The following is a 20,725-nucleotide window of genomic DNA, read 5'->3' on the forward strand; positions in this document are numbered from 1 at the left end:
CACATTTGGGATTTCTGTTGATTGAAGCTGGAGATGCTAATATTTTGATTTATAATTTGGTTGAATTGTGAATGGTTTTATATTTTAACTGATTTTTATTATTAGCCGCCTTGAATTTATTCTGAAAACTAGACGAGATATAAGTTTTTAAAAACAGACTATCAATAAATTGGAGTAGAGAAGGGAGCTGACCAGATATATACTTGATTAAGTATACTTAATTAATGTAAGGCTTAATTTGTACCAGCTTTTTTTTTTAGGAGGGAGGAACAGTTGAGGCTCCAAATGTTGCTGAACCACAACTTCCATCAGCTTTAGCAAGCACTGCCAATGTCAGTGGATGATGGGAGTTGTAGTTCAGCAACATCCAGCGGTCCAAAGGGCCCCCTCTTGACTTAAAGAGAAACTGGCTCAAAGGTTCCCCACACCTGCTTTAAGCGATGCATAGTTTTGAACCAGCTGGCCAGTGGAACATTGGAAGCTGCCTTGAATCAGTGGTCCATTAAGCTCAGCTTAGTCTGACTGGGAGCAGCTCCACAGGTTTTCAGGCAGCTCTACCTGGAGATGCTGAGTTGAACCTGTGTTTTCTACATGCTCTGCTAAAGCAGACCCTCTAAATGTCCCTATTTTCCAGGGATGTGCTTGATTTAGAGAAGCCGTCCAGGTTTTTGATTTGATACTGGAATGTTCTACTTTTCCTTAGGCTGTCCCTATTTCATTGGAGAAATGTTGGAGAGTATGGAGTTATCAGACTCACGAGCCATCTGAAGGCAATCCTGTATAGGGAAGGGTTTTTTTTTAAAAAAAATATCTTTAATATTTAATGTTTTCTTATGTTTATATATATATGTTGGAAGCTGCCCAGAGTGCCTGGGGAAACCCAGTAAGATGTGGCGGGTATAAATAGTATATTTATCATTATGGAATGGGACATTCCTATTTTCATCAGAGAAATGTTGGAGGGTATGCTGAAGCTAAGCCCTGGAACTGGTGAAGCTCAGAGGGGGAATAAAGTCTGTGTGATTAGAAGGAGAACTTTCCCACCCTGAGATGCGTCCCAAAGTTACAAGCCTCTAAATTTTAGCCTCTAAAATACAGTACCTACTGGATGACAAGGAAGGCTATCCAGGTCACAAGGCATGGTCTGCAACACTGTAGACACTACAAGGTAGGCTTAAACCGCAGCGTTAGCAAAAGAGAAGCATCTCTGCGTCTCTCTGGACTGGAGCAAGTAATAGCTGTCCATAGCAGCTGCACCAGTTTATTCCCACGCCCCTTCCAAGACAAAAGGGCAGCAAAGAGTGGAGTCTTATTTCACCTGAACCGTTCATTATTTTAAAGAGTTTCTAAAAGTCCGAGAGTCCCCACATTGGGGGCAGGGACGTGAAAAGAAGAAACTGAGAAACTTATTTATGACATAAGCTTTTGAAGACTCAGAGTCCTTTATCAGCCTTTAATGTCCCACAGGGCTTTGTTGTTTTTGCTGCGACGCAGACTATAGCGAAGTGTGGGTTTTAATTGCTGCCAGAAGCTGAGGCTGCGTCATCCATAGCAGCAGAAACATACTTTTTTTTTCTACATCTATGTCAGTCACCCCGCTCTTTCCTTCTTCTAATCTTTCTCCCCAACAAGCTCTCTGCACGGCGGAACTCTTCTTCTCAATATTTGCGCTGCCGCCGGAATGTTTAAAGTGTGGAACCTTTAGCCAGAGAGATGGTTTTCCTAGAGAGGCTCCGAAGTGCATGCGACTAGGTTCTTGGGCGCGCGCTTCTTTTGGTTCCTCCTCTTCGGTTCTTTCTGTCTCCTGAAAGATAAAGGCAGGTGGCAAGAACAGCCTTCCCCAAGACCTCCCTGAGAGCTGTTAGCCTATTCCTGAGCGAGGAGACTTTGTGGGATTAAGACGCTTTTGTCCCAAGCCCAACCTTGTTCTTGTCCACTAGCTGAGGAGGGTAGTTCTACTTGTCTGGCTCTTGAGAGTTTAGAGGTGCTAAAGTTGTAATATGTAGCAGCTATCTTAGTTTTCGGTGGTGGAAGTGTCATTTTATCCTAGCTATTTTCACGTTGTCGGTTTTGTTCTTTTCTTTTAAAAAGAGTCATTTGGGTAAGGGTTGAAATGTGCTTACTGTATGTTCTGTCCTCATAAGTCAATTGCAGGAAAAGGCTCGTTAAAATCAGCAAAACTTCCTAAGCTGAAGGGGGGGGGGGGAGGCTTGAAGTGAGCATTAAAAATAAATAAATCTAGTTGATTTCCTTGTAGCCAGAAATTTGCCCAGGCTGGGACCCCAGCTCCGGATCAACCAGAGTAGTGATGTGTGCTGATGCAGCAGAATCAGGATGTTATAAATCATTTCCCATCAAATACCTCTCCTTTTCCTAGTTTTTAGTACTGGATGGAGCTTTGTAGACTCTGAGTCTTGAAGACCACAAAAGCTGATGGGGTTTCATAAGGGCTTCCCCTGAGAGTTACATCGGATTTCTCTGATTTATGTACTATTCAGGAACCTTGAACCTGACAAGATGTAGCCATTTGTACATATGTTGTGTACATATGTTGTGTTATTTATTTATTTATTATTTATTTATAAATTCTATTATAATATCTCAAAATATAGTTTTAAATTACAGTATAATAATTTTCCTTATTAGTTTCTTAACTTGGAAGAGAAATGGATGATGAACCAGAGAGAACCAAACGGTGGGAAGGGGGTTATGAAAGAACTTGGTAAGCTTTTATATTCCCCCCCCCCAATTGTTTAAGAACTGTAGTCTTTTGTTATCTATATACAGTATATTATACTTTATTTTTGTTGCTTCTAGGGAAGTTCTTAAAGAAGATGAATCTGGATCATTGAAAGCCAGCATAGAGGATATTCTTTTTAAGGCCAAAAGAAAAAGGTAATCACGAAGCTGCACAGTGTAGGAATGCACTATAAATGACACTTCAGAATAAATTGCATTTTGCTGCAGTCTTACAAGGAGAAGGGTGAAAAGTTTCCAGTTTAAATTCAAATCTAACTTCATTCTACTTAGGTTGTATGATGTTATAGTCAATCAGATTACAATGTGGCTCTGACATCCATCTTCACAGCATAATTAAAAACTTTTGTATCAAAGTATTTTAAAAAAGTAAATATGAGTCAATGAATAAACTGTTTTTCACAAGTGAGATGCTATAATATATAAATGCTATAACAATTAGCAATTAACTTTTTTTTTTTTACTTTGCAGAGTCTTTGAGCATCATGGACAAGTTCGACTTGGGATGGTAAGTTCTCTTTTTCTACTTGGCTCTAAACTTATTTTGCTGTGAAGTTGTATATGAAATAGGTCTCGTTCATATGCCTAATAATAGCATAGTCAACCACTTGTTTTTCCTTAGATTGCAGTTTGCTTTGGGCAGACAGCTGCACTATCATTCAGCAATAAGAACAAGAAGAGACCTGCTGGATCAAATCAAAGGTCCATCTTGTAAAGCATTCTGATGTCACAGTAGTTCATCCGATGTGTATGGGAATCCCACATGAGGGATATGAGCACTCTTGCTTGTGTGCCCTAGCAACTGATCCTGGAGGTCGTATATAGCCATTGTGGTTAATAGCCATTGAGAGCCTTTGTCCTCCATGAAACTGCCCAAGTGGGTGACCATCACTACATCTTGTGGTAACAAATTGCATAGTCTGAGGATGTGCTATGTGAAGAAGTACTTCCTTTAGTCCATTCTGAATCTCCCACCACTCAGATTCATTGGATAACTCTGGCTTCTAGTATTGTGAGAGAGGGAGAAAAACTTTCCCTACACCATACACACCTTCTTGTAAAATTGCAGTGACATTTAACTATAATCTATTTCGGCATAAAGAAATTCCTTCCAGCAGCACCTTAGAGACCAACTACGGTAAGTTTGTTATTGGTGTGAGCTTTTGTGTGCATGCACACTTCTTCAGATACCTAAAGAATACTTGCATGCACACGAAGGCTCATACCAATAAAAAACTTAGTTGGTCTCTAAGGTGCTACTGGAAGCAATTTTTTTTATTGTGTTTTGACTATGACAAACCAATACGGCTACCTACCTGTAACTAGAACTATTTTGGCATGTTCATATGACCTTTGAGCTTCAAGCAAGCAGGTCAATAAACTTCAAATTGCATAGCAGAAATTCTAGCCATCCAAGTTCACAGAGATAATCTGAAGTCAGCCTAAACAAAAGGTAGCTCTGATTGTTTTTTGGTTGAGGGAAGTTGGATTCTGTTTAAAGCAAATAAAGTTTAAACAAGTCTTAGCTTTGCTTAAGTGCTTTCAATAAAGACTCTGGGGTTCTGACTGCAGCTTACCAGCTTTTAGAGTTGGTTTTGGGATGTTATAGTAAAATGCTGGATTCTTCAGTTAGGATAAAGACGTGAGAAAAGTTCTACTTGATTATTATTTTAGGCTGTGTGCAAATTTTACATTGCATTTATTTGTGATGTTATTGGACTATTAATAAAAAAATAAAAATGTATTTTGATTACCGTACATACAATTGATTGGATTTGAACTTTTTTTCTGCCCCCCTCTTCCTCTTAATCAGACCCAGGATGGCTAACAAGAATCTTAAAAGCATGGGTCGTGAAGCAACGGTTTAAAATTATACCAGTTTAATGTGCTTAGAGGCACAGCAACAGATGAAAAGGTCTCTGGGTTGCATCCAGTGATGTTGTGCTGTTAGCACAAGGACTTGAATGGGACTACCTCTTCTCTCCCCATACCCCCACCCCCTAATCTGCTTCATAGGGTTGGGGGAATCCCAGAACCTATTTGTAGGGGTGAGGGAGGAGAGTCTTGCACTGGACAACTTAGTTGGATATAACCCTCTGTATCTTTTATTATTATCATTAGTCCTCTGCTTTGGTGGTTGACCAGATTGGATGTTGAGTGTAATGTATCTGAACTGAATCATTTAAAAAAAAACAAACCAACAACCCATGCATGTCTAAGAGAATGTCAGGGCAGGATTAGTGGAAAATCTGGGTTTCAGGGAATAAGTGATTTTATAGTATGATAAAGGTTGACAGGCTTCCTTGGCTCAATGCTGTGTGCTGCTTAAAAGCAAATAATACTGTCAGTAAACACAAAAACCCAAAACCAGCACAAAGAGAAAAACAAACAGCCTGAAGTGTAAATTTACCCTGAAGTAAGTTCCATGGATTCAGTGGGGACCACTCAAAAGCAAGTACGCATAGATTTTCAGTTTTCAGATATATTTCTGTAACTCTGAAAGAAGGGGCCAACAGCCCACAATTCCTTTGCAATGTTGTGCATTTAGAATAATTTGTGAATCCTAGATTACTTTTGAAAAGATATGTATCATATTGGCCTGATACTCTATTTTATGAATATTATAATAAAATATATTTTAATTCCCTAAAAATATCTTACCCATATGTAGATGCGTCACCTGTATGTAGTGGTTGATGGATCAAGAACAATGGAAGACCAGGATTTAAAACCTACCAGGCTAACGTGTACCCTAAAGGTATTTATTCTTGATAACTTGCATTTCTCTAAGATCACGGAAATCAATGAAAATAGATAAAATGTCAGATTGGGACAGCTCAGATTCAAGTTCTTGCTCAGCTCTGAAACCCACTGGATAGCCATGGGCCAAGTCCCATTTCTAAGCATAATGTACCTTGCAGAGTGGTTTGGAGGATGAATTGGGTGTGGTTAGATACAGTAAACATCACCTAGAATCTCTTGAAGGAAAGGTGGAGAGAAGGAAACAAATGTGATAAATTATCCTTCATTTGTTTCGCTTTCTCATCTGGTAATCTCAGGGTTTCCAGGAACAGTGTCTTTCAGCCATCAAATGGGAATGTTTTCAAATTCCTCCTGAAAGTCAATAACTGTCCTAAAAATAAGGTTTAGATGGACCTTAACATCACTCTTGAAATATCATTGGTAACCACAACTTTTTTTTTTGTTAGTTATCATGCATACTTTTTAGATGACAAGAAGCTTTTATCTTTTTTGATGACTAGGTATAAAATGACTGTTGTGGTGTTTATAAAGTTGTGCACTGTAAAGTAACACTTGAGAACTAATGGATCTAATGATATTTCTCTTTTTGTAGTTACTGGAATATTTTGTTGAAGAATATTTTGACCAAAATCCGATTAGTCAGGTATGTACACTGCTGGAGATGGTTGCTGCGGATTAGAAATAATCACCTCTTCGAATGTTTAGCTAAAAGCAATCTTAAGTGTGACTATTAGCATATCGGTGAGTTAAAAACATTCTAAAGACAAAATAAAAGCCATGATTTATGTTAAAATTAAATAATGAATATGTTGTACTGGGATAATACAATTTTCTGTCAATAAAGCGTAAAGCATTTTGGCATTCTAAATGAGGGGGTTAATATCTTCATCCCTGCCTGTGCATTGGAGAATGTCTGAAGAAGGGAGCCTGCTCCATGAGCACAGGCTGCCACCATGATTCAGAGTTCTATGTGATCATGCTTCCAAATCACAGGGCCATCTTCCAGTGCATAGCCAAAGGGGGCTGGACACCAGCAGGGGACTTGGCAGTCAGGCCAGTAGGTGGACTTTGCTTTCTAATCCATGTGATTAATACTAAGGTGATTTATAATGCCTGAATAGGGTTTGGTCCATATAAATGAGCATGCATTTGATGATTTTGCACAATTCATTTTGCTTCTGTTATCTATGGGCAAGAGCAAGAAATGACACAGTGCAATGAAGCCTCTGACCACCCCTCCTTTTGCCTTTCCCTTCCCTCCCTCAGCTTTTGATTTCATCAGGCATCACCTCCCATCAAGCCTGTCTTTGTATCCACCTAGGCTAGCAAGAAACTAAATAAAAAGGTAAAGGGACCCCTGATCATTAGGTCCAGTTGTGACCAACTCTGGGGTTGCTGCGCTCATCTTGCTTTATTGGCTGAGGGAGCCGGCGTACAGTGGCCAGCATGACTAAGCCGCTTCTGGCGAACCAGAGCAGCGCACAGAAACGCCGTTTACCTTCCCGCCAGAGCGGTACCTATTTATCTACTTGCACTTTGACGTGCTTTCAAACTGCTAGGTTGGCAGGAGCAGGGACCGAGCAACAGGAGCTCACCCTGTCGTGGAGATTCGAACCGCTGAGCTTCTGATCGGCAAGCCCTAGGCTCTGTGGTTTAACCCACAGCGCCACCCGTGTCCCGGAAACTAATTAGGAAGTGGCTAATAATAATAATATTAAAGCAGAGACTCTCGAGATTCTGAAATTTGCAGTGTCAAACTCTGTTTCTTCATCACGCTTATGGAATAAAAGCTGCTGTAAATATAGTAGAATGAATTATATAGATTACCAGAAACGGCATAAACATCCCCCCCCAGATTTCATATTTATAGCTCTTGGTCAAACTTATCCCCAGCTGTTGATGTCATGGGGTAAGTGGAAGTAGCAATGGCTTCCATAATTCAAAGGAAGGTGGAGATGAAACTATCCAGCTCTGCCATGTCGAATTCCCTGCAGTGTTGCTCATTACATGTTTTGATGGGAAGCTGCAGGAGTGCTAGGTGGCTCTTGGTCTTCTTTGCATCTCAAGTAACTCTTGTGACTATAAGCTCTGCAAATGATTCTTGGCCCTCTGCTGCCACCTCTGTACGTTGGAAAACATGGTTGGGCTCAACAAGACTTCATTTCTCTGTGACTCTATTAATAGTAGACATCTTTCTGGCAGGTTGGCATTATTGTGACTAAGGGCAAAAGAGCTGAAAAACTTACTGAGCTTTCAGGTATGAACAAATTATTTCTTTCATACTGAGAAGAGATTCGTTATTATGGCCTTGCCATTTTTTTAAAAAGCAAAACAGATAATATCTTCTATATTTCTGCCTCATTCGGCCATTATTGCTATAATAATCATGATACAGACAACTGACTTTGACCCAGTGTGAACTTTAAAAATACACTGGAAATTTAAGGATAGTTACTGGAGGGAAGTAGCAAGTTTAAAGAGAATGTTCCCTATAATGTTTCTACCTTAGACTGTGTACAAATGAAACTTTACTTGAGGGCAACTCTAAATTCATTCACTGTTTGCTGTTTAAATAAAGTTTTCTCCAGGATGGTATTGACCTTAAGTGTATGTATGTGGTGGGGACGGTGACAGGTTTGGTTTTGCAAATTTGATTCAGCAGCCAGATGTGCCCAGTGCTGAATGGCTGCCACATGTGACATGTCCCCAAAGCAAGCTTTTAATTTCTAAAATTTTAAATAAAGCATTGAACCAGCGTTTTAGTTGTGTATATGTGCACCCCCCCAAGTAAAAGGTGTAATGAAGATTAAGCATTCTCAGTCCCAAAATGTTGACAATCAGTTGGAAAAGAAAATGGGGTGGAGAAAATGAAATGGTTTTCTGGAGAAGGGGATGGTTGACTGATTGGCTGACTAGAACTGTGAACAGGATTACTCTTATCACTCTAGACCAGACTTTGTCAGCATTGGGTCCCTAGATTTTGTTGGACTACAAATCCCATCATCCCTAGCTAGCAGAACTAGTGGTCAGGGATGATGGGAGTTGTAGTCCAACAATATCTGGGTTCCCAAGGTTCACAAAGGCTGCTCTAGATTGCAGCATTTTGTTGCAGGCCCCATTTCTTAGGCATAATGGACACTGGAAAAAGATGAAGCAGGGCTTGAATAAGGGAAACTAGTTGATTGAATGGATAGAGGACCCTCTTGCGGCAAAGGAGAAGGAGTGCATGAAAAATACTTGTTTTGAGCTTTCATGTGATAATGAAAGGTGGGCTTGGGGTGCCTGGAGACTTAATGAGCATTGTTGGTACAGTGGTGCCTCGCAAGACGAAATTAATCCGTTCGGCGAGTCTCTTCGTCTAGTGGTTTTTTCGTCTTGCGAAGCAACCCTATTAGCGGATTAGCGGTTTAGCGGCTATTAAAGGCTTAGCGGATTAGCGGCTAAAAGGCTATTAGCGGCTTAGCGGCTTAGAAAAAGGGGGGAAAGCAAAAAAAAATCGGAGCACTCGCAAGATGTTTTCGTTTTGCAAAGCAAGCCCATAGGGAAAATCGTTTTGCGAAGCAGCTCAAAAACGGAAAACCCTTTCGTCTAGCGGGTTTTCCGCCTTGCGAGGCATTCGTCTTGCGGGGCACCACTGTATAGTCTTGATTCAGCTATAATGCCAGACCATGGGATGATATTGCATGAATGTGTGTCAGTTTACTTCCTTTGTATTTTCCTTCCTTCCTACTAATAAAAGCAGCGTTTTATGTCAGAATATTTTTTTGTTTGTTTTTTAATTCAGATATTTTCTGATGTTTGATAATGAGTGATTTTCCTCATAGGGAATCCGAGAAAACACACAGCTGCTTTGAAAAAAGCTGTAGATATGGCTTGTCTCGGAGAGCCATCTTTATATAATGCCTTAAATTTGGCCGCACAAACATTAAAGTAAGTATATATAGTCTACTATAGTGTAGTGTGATTTTTTTTGTTTAGCAACCATGGAGATCTATCTGACTATAATCACAGGGAGAGTGATTTATTAATCAAGTATCCCTTTTCAGCATTCATTAATCTGCTTCAGCAAAAACAGCCAAGTTTTGTAGCCCCTTAAAGATTAGTATATTTATTATGGTATAAACTTTCATTCATTTCATTAGACATATGGAATGTTTTTACTCATGGTTTGGGGAGAGGCGGAGTCTAAACTAGGTTAGAAGGAAATCAAATGCAATAAAACAGTCTGACAATTGTGTTAAAGTTTAAATGCATGTAAAATAATTACAGTGACCGTTCCCAGAGCAGTGTTGATGATACCGTAAACATTGTAGCATTGGTTAGCTAATTAACACCTATATTGGGATAAGAACCTGTTCTGTATTCAGGCCACAGGTGATAGAATCAAATTTCTTGATAAGTAGTTTCATACTAGAATTTCCTGTTTGAAGTTCTTTTATCCAATAATAGAATATTTTGTTCAAGAACTAGATTGTTCCTCTTTGTCAAGATTGGGGAATCTTTCTGCAAGAGTCTTGGGTAAACTTCCAGGGACTGCATATTGAGAACAAAACTGCGTACACCTCCCCATTCACATGTACCCATCCATTTAAATTATCTCCCCATTCACACACATCCATACAAACCCAATTCTCACACAGCCATTTAAACAGTCACTTACGTTATCTCTCCACCTTTTCTCTCTTCTCTCTTCCTGCCCCTCCTCAGTGTGGCACTTAGGCTTAGATTTTTTTTGGGGGGGTGTGTTGTGCATAGGGTGAGGGGAATGTTAGCTTCCTCCCCATGCAGTAAGTAGTCACAGGGAAAAGAACGGCTCCATTTGTGCAAATGGGACCTTTTTCCTAAGACCGAGGGCTAATTACTTAGTACATGGTGAATGGCACTGAAGAGGGCAGGCTGTGGTCCAGATTCAAAGACTTAGCCAGAGATTGCCCACCCTGGCTCTTGGACATTCTGCAATTTGAAGATGCTGCAGCAACTCAAAGCAAACTGCAGAATTATTCTGGAGATTAGTATGTGCTAAGTTACAGTGCTAAATGTTTAAAGCCCATATGTCCAAGACTGATTCCCCTCCCCTATTTCTTACTTTGCTTTCAACAGTCTTGGCTGAACCACCAAACTACTTAGTGAGCATAAATGCTCCTACTTATGCTGTGTGTCTATGTGCAACATCTTCTCTGCACCGATTCATAAGAAGTCTCATTGCTGTCAGAGTGTAAAATAATTTTCTCACGTAATTTATGTAGAAATGGGTCTCTGTCTTGCGCTTGATTGTTTTGGCATTTGTTTTTGTTTGTCACAAACATAAAAGAGTGTTTTATTCTCTCTAGGCATATGCCAGGGCATACAAGCAGAGAAGTCTTAGTAATATTCAGCAGCCTGACAACATGTGATCCTTCCAATATTTATGATCTAATTAAGGTACACAAGTTTTTGCTTTTTTCTTTTTCTATTAAAACAATCCAGAATGAATGCTGGACTTTCTTGACATTTGGGATGATGCAGAGATACTTAACATGCTTGAAACAAATATTTGTCACAGAATCCTGAAAGCCTTGCGCATTTTATAGGTTTTTTTAGATCTCTTATTGCATGTGTTTTCTCTTTTTTATATCAAAGAGTTTAAAGGCAGTTAAGATCAGAGTGTCTATTATTGGCCTTTCTGCTGAAGTTCGAGTTTGCACTGTACTTGCCCGGGAAACTGGTGGTATGTATATGTATTGAGTGTGTCTGAGTGAGTGAGAGAGAGAACCATTAACTAAATTGAAAAAGCCCTGAAGGCCTGCATTTTCAGTTGGCCTTCTTGCTGTGAAGTTTATAATTTGGATGATCGTCTGACTGTAGTTTTGAACTGTAGTTTTTAGCTTTTAAAAATATCTATCAGGTTTTTTTAAATCTTTCTTTGGTTTTGATTGTTAGCTGCTTTTGACTGGCATTTACCCCAAAGAGCTGTCTGGAATAAAGAAAATAAAAACTGCTCGTATCTAACATATTTTGATGACAAATCACTGAGAGCTGATGCTAACAGAGAAGGAAAATTTCATAAATAGTTAATCTTTACATAGTCAGCGTTATCTAGGCTTATCTAAATGACTTTTCACGTCAAAACCTTTTTATCTCTTTGCGCTCTGATGGAATTAGTGCAAAACTTTTCATTTGCTGTTAAACCATTGCAGCCTTTCCTCTGACATACTTTCAAAAAGCCTCACAATTAGGTCCACAAGGTAGTAGATGACGTGTATTTTTACTTGCCCATCTGCCCACACATACCTGTGTCAGGTTTGGCTAAAAGGAGGAAAAGAGAACTAATTGGTTTTGCAGGGCTCCTTTGCTTGGTCACTTATTGACAATTCTTACTCACCACTGGCAACCAGATGAGCCACTGTTGAGATGCCTGCTCTCAGTTAATTAAATTTTTATTTTGTTTCCTTGTGTGGCAGGAACCTATCATGTCATTTTAGATGAAAGCCATTATAGGGAACTTCTGATGCACCACGTCAGTCCACCACCAGCTAGTTCAAGTTCTGAAAGCTCGCTTATTCGAATGGGTAAGAAATTGTCCTTTAATATTTTTGTATACTGGTATTGAACACACAGCATTATTTACTCCAAATCCAGAGGCAAGCAATTAGGATAGTGCTAAAGATCACCTATTCTGAGCTGGCGATTTCGGTGTTATATTGTGGTTGCCAGTAATTGGCATAAATTATCTCCTGCCATACTCGGTAATATTTCACTTGTATTCTGCAGATATTTTAGACCTGTGGTTCTCAAACTTTGGGCTGCGCTGTCAGAACAAAAATTTGCTTGTGCCACACTGCATTTTTTATTGATAAGAAATGCATTGGGAAACAAAAAGAAATAACTCCTAGCAGTGCTTGATTTATGACACAGAACACAACTACCTTATAATACAGTGGTACCTCGGAAGTCGAATGGAATCCGTTCTGGAAGTCTATTCGACTTCCAAAATTTTCGGAAACCAACGTGCAGTTTCCGATTGGCTGCAGGAAGATTCTGCAGCCAATCAGAAGCCATGGAAGCCGTGTCAGCCGTTTGGGTTCCAAAGAACATTCACAAACCGGAACACTCACTTCCGGGTTTGTGGCATTCAGGAGCCAAAACATTCGAGTTGCAAGGCATTCGTCAACCAAGGTACGACTGTATTAGGTCTAATTTGAGACAAACTCTCATCTCCTTATCAACACAAAGAAGCCTTTCCATTTTCTGATGTTTCATATTTGTCAGAGTTGAAAATCCTTGTTCACAGCAATATGTTGTGGAGAACTGTAGAAGAATAGCCAATACTCTTGAAGAGAGATGTAGATACTGTTTCCAGTTGTATATCCATACCACACTGAAATGTTTAATTTTTTTTTATTATCCTTGAATCTTCCCCTGACAATTGCCATCCTCTCTCCTGCCACACCCATGCGCAGTGCCGCACTCTTTGAGAACCACTGCTTTAGACAATTATTGTTTATTAACTACAGGTTATTACCATTTTCAGTTATCTGTAACATACATTTTGCCCTGTCTACCTAGTGATGGCATGGTCCAGGCCGACCACACAGAGATTTGTGTGTCAGCGCGGTAAAGTGGCTTATATTGGGATGTAAATCAATGCACACTAAGATTCTCCTCTTAAATGAGGACCACAGTACATATAAAGTGACTTAAAACTATGACTGTTCTTTTCCGCTAGGCTTTCCTCAGCACACCATTGCATCTTTGACTGATCAGGACGCAAAGCCATCTTTTAGCATGGCGTAAGTAACGGGTTGCTTTGTTTAGACATGGCATGGACCGTGATTTAAAAGTCTGAATGAGTATATTGAACAGCCAGCATTTTATCTGAAATTACTGCTTCAATAGCTCCAGTAGTGTAAGGGAAAACATCATTTTAATAGCAGCTCATAGTCTCTTTCAGCATTCAGAAATAATTTGGTGGAAACATCCAAGGCAGGTTTGGCTGTGTAGCTGTTCTTCCCCATATGTCTAGATTTTGGTCTTCAGTTCTGTTTAACTAAAACTAGCTTTTGCTCATTGTAAATTTTATTATTGCTAGAATTTCAGTTGAACCAACTTTCTGTATGAGGTAGAACTGTTTAAGGATACAGTGTCTGCATGGGTCTTCCCAGATGGATTTGTGGCAGAACAAATGCAGAGTTCTTTTGCCGTAGAAGGAGATCTCAATGTCTTTCCATTGCAGAACAGTCACCTTTTCTTCTGCAATATTATAATGGACTCAAGTGACTTACTGGGAGGGGAGGGGAAAGGCAGCAGTGAGGATGGTGTGGCACAAATGCACCAGTGGGAGCAGTGGGTTGGCTCTTCCCATGCCTTGAACCATGCTGGCCTCTCCCCTCCCCCTCTCAGTAAACAGCACTGATTTTAGTGATGAAGCACCCCTGCGGGAAAATGCAACTCTTCTTCAAGTGCTTGACAAAGCGTTGCGATTTCTTTAGCCATACTGGCTTCTCCAAGAACTTAAACCATAAACTTGGAGGCCTAATGCCATTTCTCACCATTACAAACCTTTTCAGTTTTTTCAAAATGTTTCTGTGCAACATTGTCAGGGCGGTGGAAATGTCATTCTTTACAGGCAGCTAGAAAACAGCAATGATCCAGGTCTTACCCTGGGAGGATATTTCTGCCCCCAATGTAGAGCTAAATACTGTGAGCTTCCTGTGGAGTGCAAAGTTTGTGGTGAGTAATTAAGTGTATTTATCTTTGTCTATTATAGTAGGGTGTGTGTGTGCGCTCCAACCCCCAAGTGGGAAAACAGAAAAGTAAGCCACCAGCCTTGATTCTTGCTGCATCCACTGTGGTTTAGCCACACACTTCACAATTTTGCATGCTATCCAGCTTCAATGTGTGAGGCACTTATGACACTCCCGGTACTCAGTTTCTTTTCTGGGGTGGAAGGTGGTGAGTTTCCCCAATATTTAACTTCTAAACGAAATGTTGCCACAGATCAGGCCTGTGTAAAAGTCATATCCTTTCATCTAGAAGCCCTTCACATTAGTCACAGATAGGGGGTTGGTTGTGGTCTCTTGATCATGAATTAAGTGTCATTTGTACATACCAAAAGCACTCCTTTACTCTGTTCATATCTTCCAAGCATTCAGAAGTGACATCCAGAAGAACAAAACCTTGGTCATTTACATGGTGAAGAGCAGAATTTGCATACTTTTTACATCCGTAAGGCTGTATATGTTAAACAAGTTTCATGAGAGGAGGAGAAGTTTGAAATACTAATAAGAGGGTTAATAAGTTAAAGCTACGTTTTAAAAAGGATAATTGAGAATTGTTTTTCAGGAACCCTTTATAAATACACTGATAATTTTTTGTAGGTCTTACACTAGTATCTGCACCCCATCTGGCTCGATCTTACCATCACCTATTTCCTTTGGATGCCTTTCAGGAAGTCCCACTGGAACAGTATATAGGAGAACGGTGTGTAAAAGATGTCTGGTATAAACAGTCTGAATACCAGGGGTTAGTGTTTCCAGCATGTGATGGGTTGATAGCTTTATCTCTGCCTACAGACCACAACACCATGGTGAACACATAGTAACAATGGTACATTTGCAGTGGGTTTTTTTCCCACCAAAGGGTGAACTATCTTTTCACAATTCCCATTTCTGCTGTTTCCAAGGATGGCTCTGGAGCTTGCGGCTACTGAAACAGAGCAAGGATTGTCACCTTTTTGGGTTTGACTACCATTTCCTTTTAAATAGCCAGTAGCCATTGATCCCACCACTGTTCTAGTTCCTTTAAAAAGATGGCATGGTAATGTTTTGCTTGGAATAAGAATGATTTGTGATACAACATCCCCCCCCCCCCAAGTTTTGTGTCAATCAACTCACCATCAATCATTTATTTGGGAAACAGGTTTTTGTTTCAGATATAAGGGTTCATTATTATGAGCAAATTGGCGACTCTGATTGTATGGTGGTAAACTGACACTTCTGTTCTTCTTTCTTGAGTGACCCGAGTGGCAATATCATAGAATCATAGAATCATAGAATCATAGAATCATAGAGTTGGAATAGACCACAAGGGCCATCGAGTCCAACCCCCTGCCAAGCAGGAAACACCATCAGAGCACTCCTGAGGTTGTCAAGCCTCTGCTTAAAGACCTCCAAAGAAGGAGACTCCACCACACTCCTTGGCAGCAAATTCCACTGTTGAACAGCTCTTACTGTCAGGAAGTTCTTCCTAATGTTTAGGTGGAATCTTCTTTCTTGTAGTTTGGATCCATTGCTCTGTGTCCGCTTCTCTGGAGCAGCAGAAAACAACCTTTCTCCCTCCGCTATGTGACATCCTTTTATATATTTGAACATGGCTATCATATCACCCCTTAACCTCCTCTTCTCCAGGCTAAACATGCCCAGCTCCCTTAGCCGTTCTTCATAAGGCATCGTTTCCAGGCCTTTGACCATTTTGGTTGCCCTCCTCTGGACACGCTCCAATTTGTCAGTGTCCTTATTGAACTGTGGTGCCCAGAACTGGACACAGTACTCCAGGTGAGGTCTGACCAGAGCAGAATACAGTGGCACTATTACTTCCCTTGATCTAGATGCTATACTCCTATTGATGCATCCCAGAATTGCATTGGCTTTTTTAGCTGCCGCGTCACACTGTTGGCTCATGTCAAGTTTGTGGTCAACCAAGATACAGTAATTTGCGTTACTAATTGGTATATTTTCAAATAAAGAACTTTAGCTCTTTCCAGTTACAGCTTCTGTCATTTCACAGGGTCCAATATTTTATGCCACAATATCATTAATATAATCATGCAGTTTTTGTGTTGACACAAGTGAAAGTAGGAACATGTGAGGGATCTTTTTTGCTAGACACGGGTTATCCCTGTTTTGGCTGGACTATTGGACATTTCTCTGTGCATTGTAAGTCCCCATTAAAAGTAACACTTACCGTATTTTTCGCCCTATAGGACGCACTTTTTCCGCTCCAAAAATGAAGGGGAAATGTGTGTGCGTCCTATGGGGCGAATGCAGGCTTTCGCTGAAGCCTGGAGAGCGAGAGGGGTCGGTGCGCACCGACCCCTCTCGCTCTCCAGGCTTCTGGAAGCTATCCGCAAGCCTTGGGAGCCCGTGGGAGTTCCCGCCGGGCTCCCACAGCTTGCAGAGAGCTGCCTGCATCCCGAAGCCTGGGCGCGCTGAGCACCTGGGCTTCGGGTAGCTCTGCGCAAGTCGTGGGAGGGCTCCCACGGCTTTCGGAGAGCAGCCTGTTCTGGGGGCTGGGGAAGCTCTGGCTTCCCCTGACCCAGCCCCGCGCCTGGGAGGGAAATAATTCCCCCCCCTTTATTTCCCCCCCAAAAAACTAGGTGCGTCCTATGGGCTGGTGCGTGCTATGAGGCGACAAATACGGTATACAGGCAGGGGTTATGTTCTGGGGATAACGCATAAAGCCAAAATTGCATATGGCCAAAACACATTGGGTTCAATGACAGGTGGCGTTGCCAAAGTCTTTTTTCCCCACCAGCCCCCTTTCCACCCACTTTCAGAAAATGATATTTTGGGGGGCCAAGCATGTAAAGCTGATTCCATGCAAGTTAAATGTGCATAAGTTGCAAGGTACCCATAATAGCTGCTGTACATTTCTGGCATTCGATTATCTGGTTCTGATCCTATATTCTGTTATTAAAGTAATAGTTGCTTTATAAACACAACAGTAGCAGCACTGTTACTGTTTATTTAGACCCTATGCATGCACATAACGCTTTACAAAACACAGAGAACAGGTCCCTACGTCAGAGGGTTTACACTCTGTAAGGCAACAAAGGGGAGACAACAAAGGGAGTGGAGTGGAGGCAGGAATAAATAGAGAAAGATATGCATCATTTCTGTTATATATACCTAAGGCGAGGGTGCGGAACTTCTGGCCCTTGGGTGAATGTTGGCTCACCAGGTCATTTGTCCCAAACCACGTCTATGTGTCCATCAGCTAACATCGTGGGGTGTATTGGGTGCTAATTCTCCACTGTGTTTCCTGGGGGGAATGTGCTGATGAAGCAGACCCCTCTCCCTACTGTTGTGGATCAACTTGGACGGGTGGGTGGGATTGTCCACCTACCAGTCGCCTTACGTCATCATGATGTAAGCTGATTGACAGGTGGGTGGTCCCTGCCCACTTGTCAAAGTTGGTGGTTGGGATGTAAGAGGCCCAAAATGTTCTCCACCCATAATTTAAGGCATGAGAAATAGAGGTTTAACATGAAGTATGCATTAATTAGTCTCTCTAAAATCTCTTCGTAAATATTCTTTTTAAACAGCTATTGCCAAGGATGCCAAGGAGAAATTACAGATCAGCATGTAAGTCTTCAGCATTCAACCTATAAATTACATTATATTTGCTTGCTCTCCAGGCAAGTAATGTTTTTTGTCCATATCCTTCTCTTCCAGCTAAAAAAAATTGTTATTGAATGTTTAATACTTAATACAATATAAACAAAGGTCATAACTTTTACATCAGAGAGAGCAGAAATATTTAGTAATGTTTAGGATTGTCTCTTTGCAGGCTATAAAAATGTGTCTGGGCTAGTTGCTAGATCAAGGCTCTTTCCTGATATATAAAAGAGGTTTTGCTAATATGGTAACATTCAAATTAAAAGCAAAGTGGTGCATTGGTTAAAATGTCAATGATTGATCAACCAAAATATTTATGGAGTGGTAGCGATGTAAGTCTGTGCTATACCAACCTTCCCACCATGTGGTCCTGCTCATGAACGCCAGGTCAGTTCTCAATAAAACAACCCTCATCTGGCACCTAATCATAGCTGAGGTGTCTGACCTGGTATATATTTCCTGTATGAGCAAGCTGGGCAGGCCAGACCTGACCCAACTTTGTCCAGTCGATGCTACACCAACATAGATTGGTGAAAGGGTTCCTTTGAGCACCACACACCTGTCTGTGCAACTGTGGCTCTCTCCAGCAAACCAATCCACCTGAAAAACTGGGCTTGAGGGTTTGTTCCTGGTGTTTGGGCAGGGATAAAGCAGGGATTTTGTTAGTGAAGCACCTATCCCTGCTATACAGCATCAGCTGGCAAAGGGGATGGGCTTCAATATTCACAGAGATGCCACCTTGTCAAGACTAGTTCAGTGCATTGGAATATTCCAACTGCCATGATGTGCTGTGCTGCAAAATGTAGTCCATATTATTAAATGAAATGAAACATTTAGGGTGTTTTACTTCATGCCTGAAAGTGGCTAACCAAACAAACAAAAACGTAAACAGAAGGGCAACTTAAAATAAAATAATATGCATTATGATCATAGCAGATAAATCTATGTTAGGTGTTCAGTACACAAGGCAATAGTTGCAAAAAATAATTCTAGTATCTGCTGTAATGTAACTTTTTAAATTTCAAATCTTTTTTTTTGTAGGTCTATATATGTAAAGTCTGCCAGTGTGCGTTTTGTGTAGAATGTGATCTTTTTGCTCATGATACTCTGCACTGCTGTCCGGGTTGCATTCACAAGCATCCTGCTCCTCCCTGTGTGTGATGCTACCTAACGATCAACAATGTTGGTTGCTTTTCTGTGAGTAAAAAATTCAACTTGACTGTTCAGTGAAGGTCTTCAGCAAAATAGCTTAAAATGAGGAAGAGCACTTTGCTGAATGCTTATGTAAATATTACTATTTCCACACCCAGTTTGAATATACATGTGTGTACAGCTATTTGTATGTGGAACTAGTTATTGAAACTTTTTCTTCTTCTGAAATAATCTGAATAGTGTGCAAGTTTGTACCTCTGAAACTTGAAATGGATGTGTGTCCTAAATTAGTGGCTCTTGTTTTCATTTTAAATAATAATCAGCACAATAGGCTACAAGCCACAAAGCACAGTCATGGAGAAGTAAGTTTAATATGTCATTAGGACTTAAAATCTAGGATACAAAATCCCTGGTGCGATGGTCACTCTAGACCATCTCATGATAAGAGCTGCTTCTCTGTGTTGGCAAAGGTTGAGAGTGATGTCAGGCAATCTCCGTTTCAATAAACAGTGTTAGTGTGCTGCGTGTTTTGTTTTTACTATAATGATTACAGATGAGAGAGTCTCTTTACGTTCAATTGCACTTCAGCTTCTGCAGGCAAGAGATAGAACTGTACCACACAGTTAAAAAAGAAAAAAAAAAGGTAAAGTCCAGTCAAAGGCGACTATAGGGTCCTGTCTTCAGTAGAAGAAATCTATAAAGCACCTTCTAATGAAAAGGGACACGGGTGGCGCTGTGGGTTAAACCAGAGAGCCTAGGACTTACCGATCAGAAGGTTGGCGGTGCAAATCCCCGAGATGGGGTGAGCTCCCGTTGCTCGGTCCCTGCTCCTGCCAACCTAGCAGTTCGAAAGCACGTCAAAGTGCAAGTAGATAAATAGGTACTGCTCCATCGGGAAGGTAAACGGCGTTTCTGTGTGCTGCTCTGGTTCGCCAGAAGCAGCTTAGTCATGCTGGCCACATGACCCGGAAGCTGTATGCTGGCTCCCTCTGCCAATAAAGCGAGATGAGCGCCGCAACCCCAGAGTCGGTCACGACTGGACCTAATGGTCAGGGGTCCCTTTACTTTTGCTAATGAAAAGATGGTAGAGGGAAGTGCTATGATCTAAATCAGTAGGAGTATGAAATGAATTTTTTAAAACTTCTCTTAGACGCATCCTTTAAGAAGAAATCAGGCACATGACCATAGACCAAAGGAATGGCTGAGAGACCTCTGTTGCCTTGCTGCCATGGGATTTTGAAGGGGGGAACTTAACTTTCACCTATGTCAGATCCCTGACTTTTGTGGTCCACTTGCTCCTTTAGGTGTATACGCCCTCCTTTCTTTTCAGTATGAGTCTGGCAAACTGCTGCACTCACTCTCTAAGCTCTGGGTAGTTAGGGACTCTTTCACTTTTCAAAACTAAGGTGGGTGACCATATTAAATCGTATTTGCTGCCTGCATAGTTGTACCATCGTTTTCTAAAGCACTTGTACTGCTCATCTTTCATTTCTGAATAATAAACCAATCATTTCTACTTTAGGTTGTGGCAGGCCCTTTATTAGGCATACATGTATACATGCTTATTTAATAAACTCATGTTCTGACTCCATACAAGTTTCCATTCCTCTCAGGGTATATGTTGGGTTCACATATGCAGTGGACACGCCTGTGGCTTCAGCCATACCCCTTGTAACAAC

General features: G+C 40.9%; 1 protein-coding gene across 6 annotated transcripts; it reads left to right on the plus strand.

Annotated features, from left to right (window-relative positions):
- The first annotated feature begins 1,686 nt into the window (after positions 1-1,686).
- On the plus strand, positions 1,687-20,562 carry GTF2H2 (general transcription factor IIH subunit 2). Of its 6 annotated transcripts, none has more exons than XR_014517077.1 (17): positions 1,687-1,817; positions 2,647-2,722; positions 2,818-2,895; positions 3,229-3,265; positions 5,429-5,515; positions 6,113-6,163; positions 7,723-7,777; positions 9,345-9,450; positions 10,851-10,941; positions 11,140-11,227; positions 11,961-12,068; positions 13,226-13,289; positions 14,126-14,229; positions 14,877-14,979; positions 17,822-17,861; positions 18,936-19,773; positions 20,135-20,562. XR_014517077.1 is itself a non-coding variant. In XM_083465478.1 (16 exons), the coding sequence occupies exons 2-16, from the start codon at positions 2,667-2,669 to the stop codon at positions 19,053-19,055; spliced, it is 1,188 nt and encodes a 395-aa protein (XP_083321604.1). In that variant the 5' UTR covers positions 1,687-1,817; positions 2,647-2,666; the 3' UTR covers positions 19,056-20,562. The 6 variants fall into 6 exon arrangements, 4 of the variants coding, with proteins under 4 accessions (XP_083321604.1, XP_083321605.1, XP_083321606.1 ...); XR_014517078.1 differs by lacking the exon at positions 1,687-1,817 and adding an exon at positions 1,824-1,984; XM_083465478.1 differs by having other exon boundaries at positions 18,936-20,562.
- The last annotated feature ends 163 nt before the right edge of the window (positions 20,563-20,725 follow it).

This window comes from Podarcis liolepis (assembly GCF_965112155.1).
Source record: "Podarcis liolepis genome assembly, chromosome: 11".
Classification (NCBI taxonomy): Eukaryota; Metazoa; Chordata; class Lepidosauria; order Squamata; family Lacertidae; genus Podarcis; species Podarcis liolepis.

Bases quoted from the DNA above. Each gene is read 5' to 3' on its own strand.
- GTF2H2 (XM_083465478.1), top strand. From the start codon at position 2,667: ATGGATGATGAACCAGAGAGAACCAAACGGTGGGAAGGGGGTTATGAA. The intron at 9,451-10,850 runs GTAAGTATATAT...TATTCTCTCTAG, and splicing joins TTGGCCGCACAAACATTAAA to GCATATGCCAGGGCATACAA. The intron at 14,230-14,876 runs GTGAGTAATTAA...AATTTTTTGTAG, and splicing joins TGTGGAGTGCAAAGTTTGTG to GTCTTACACTAGTATCTGCA.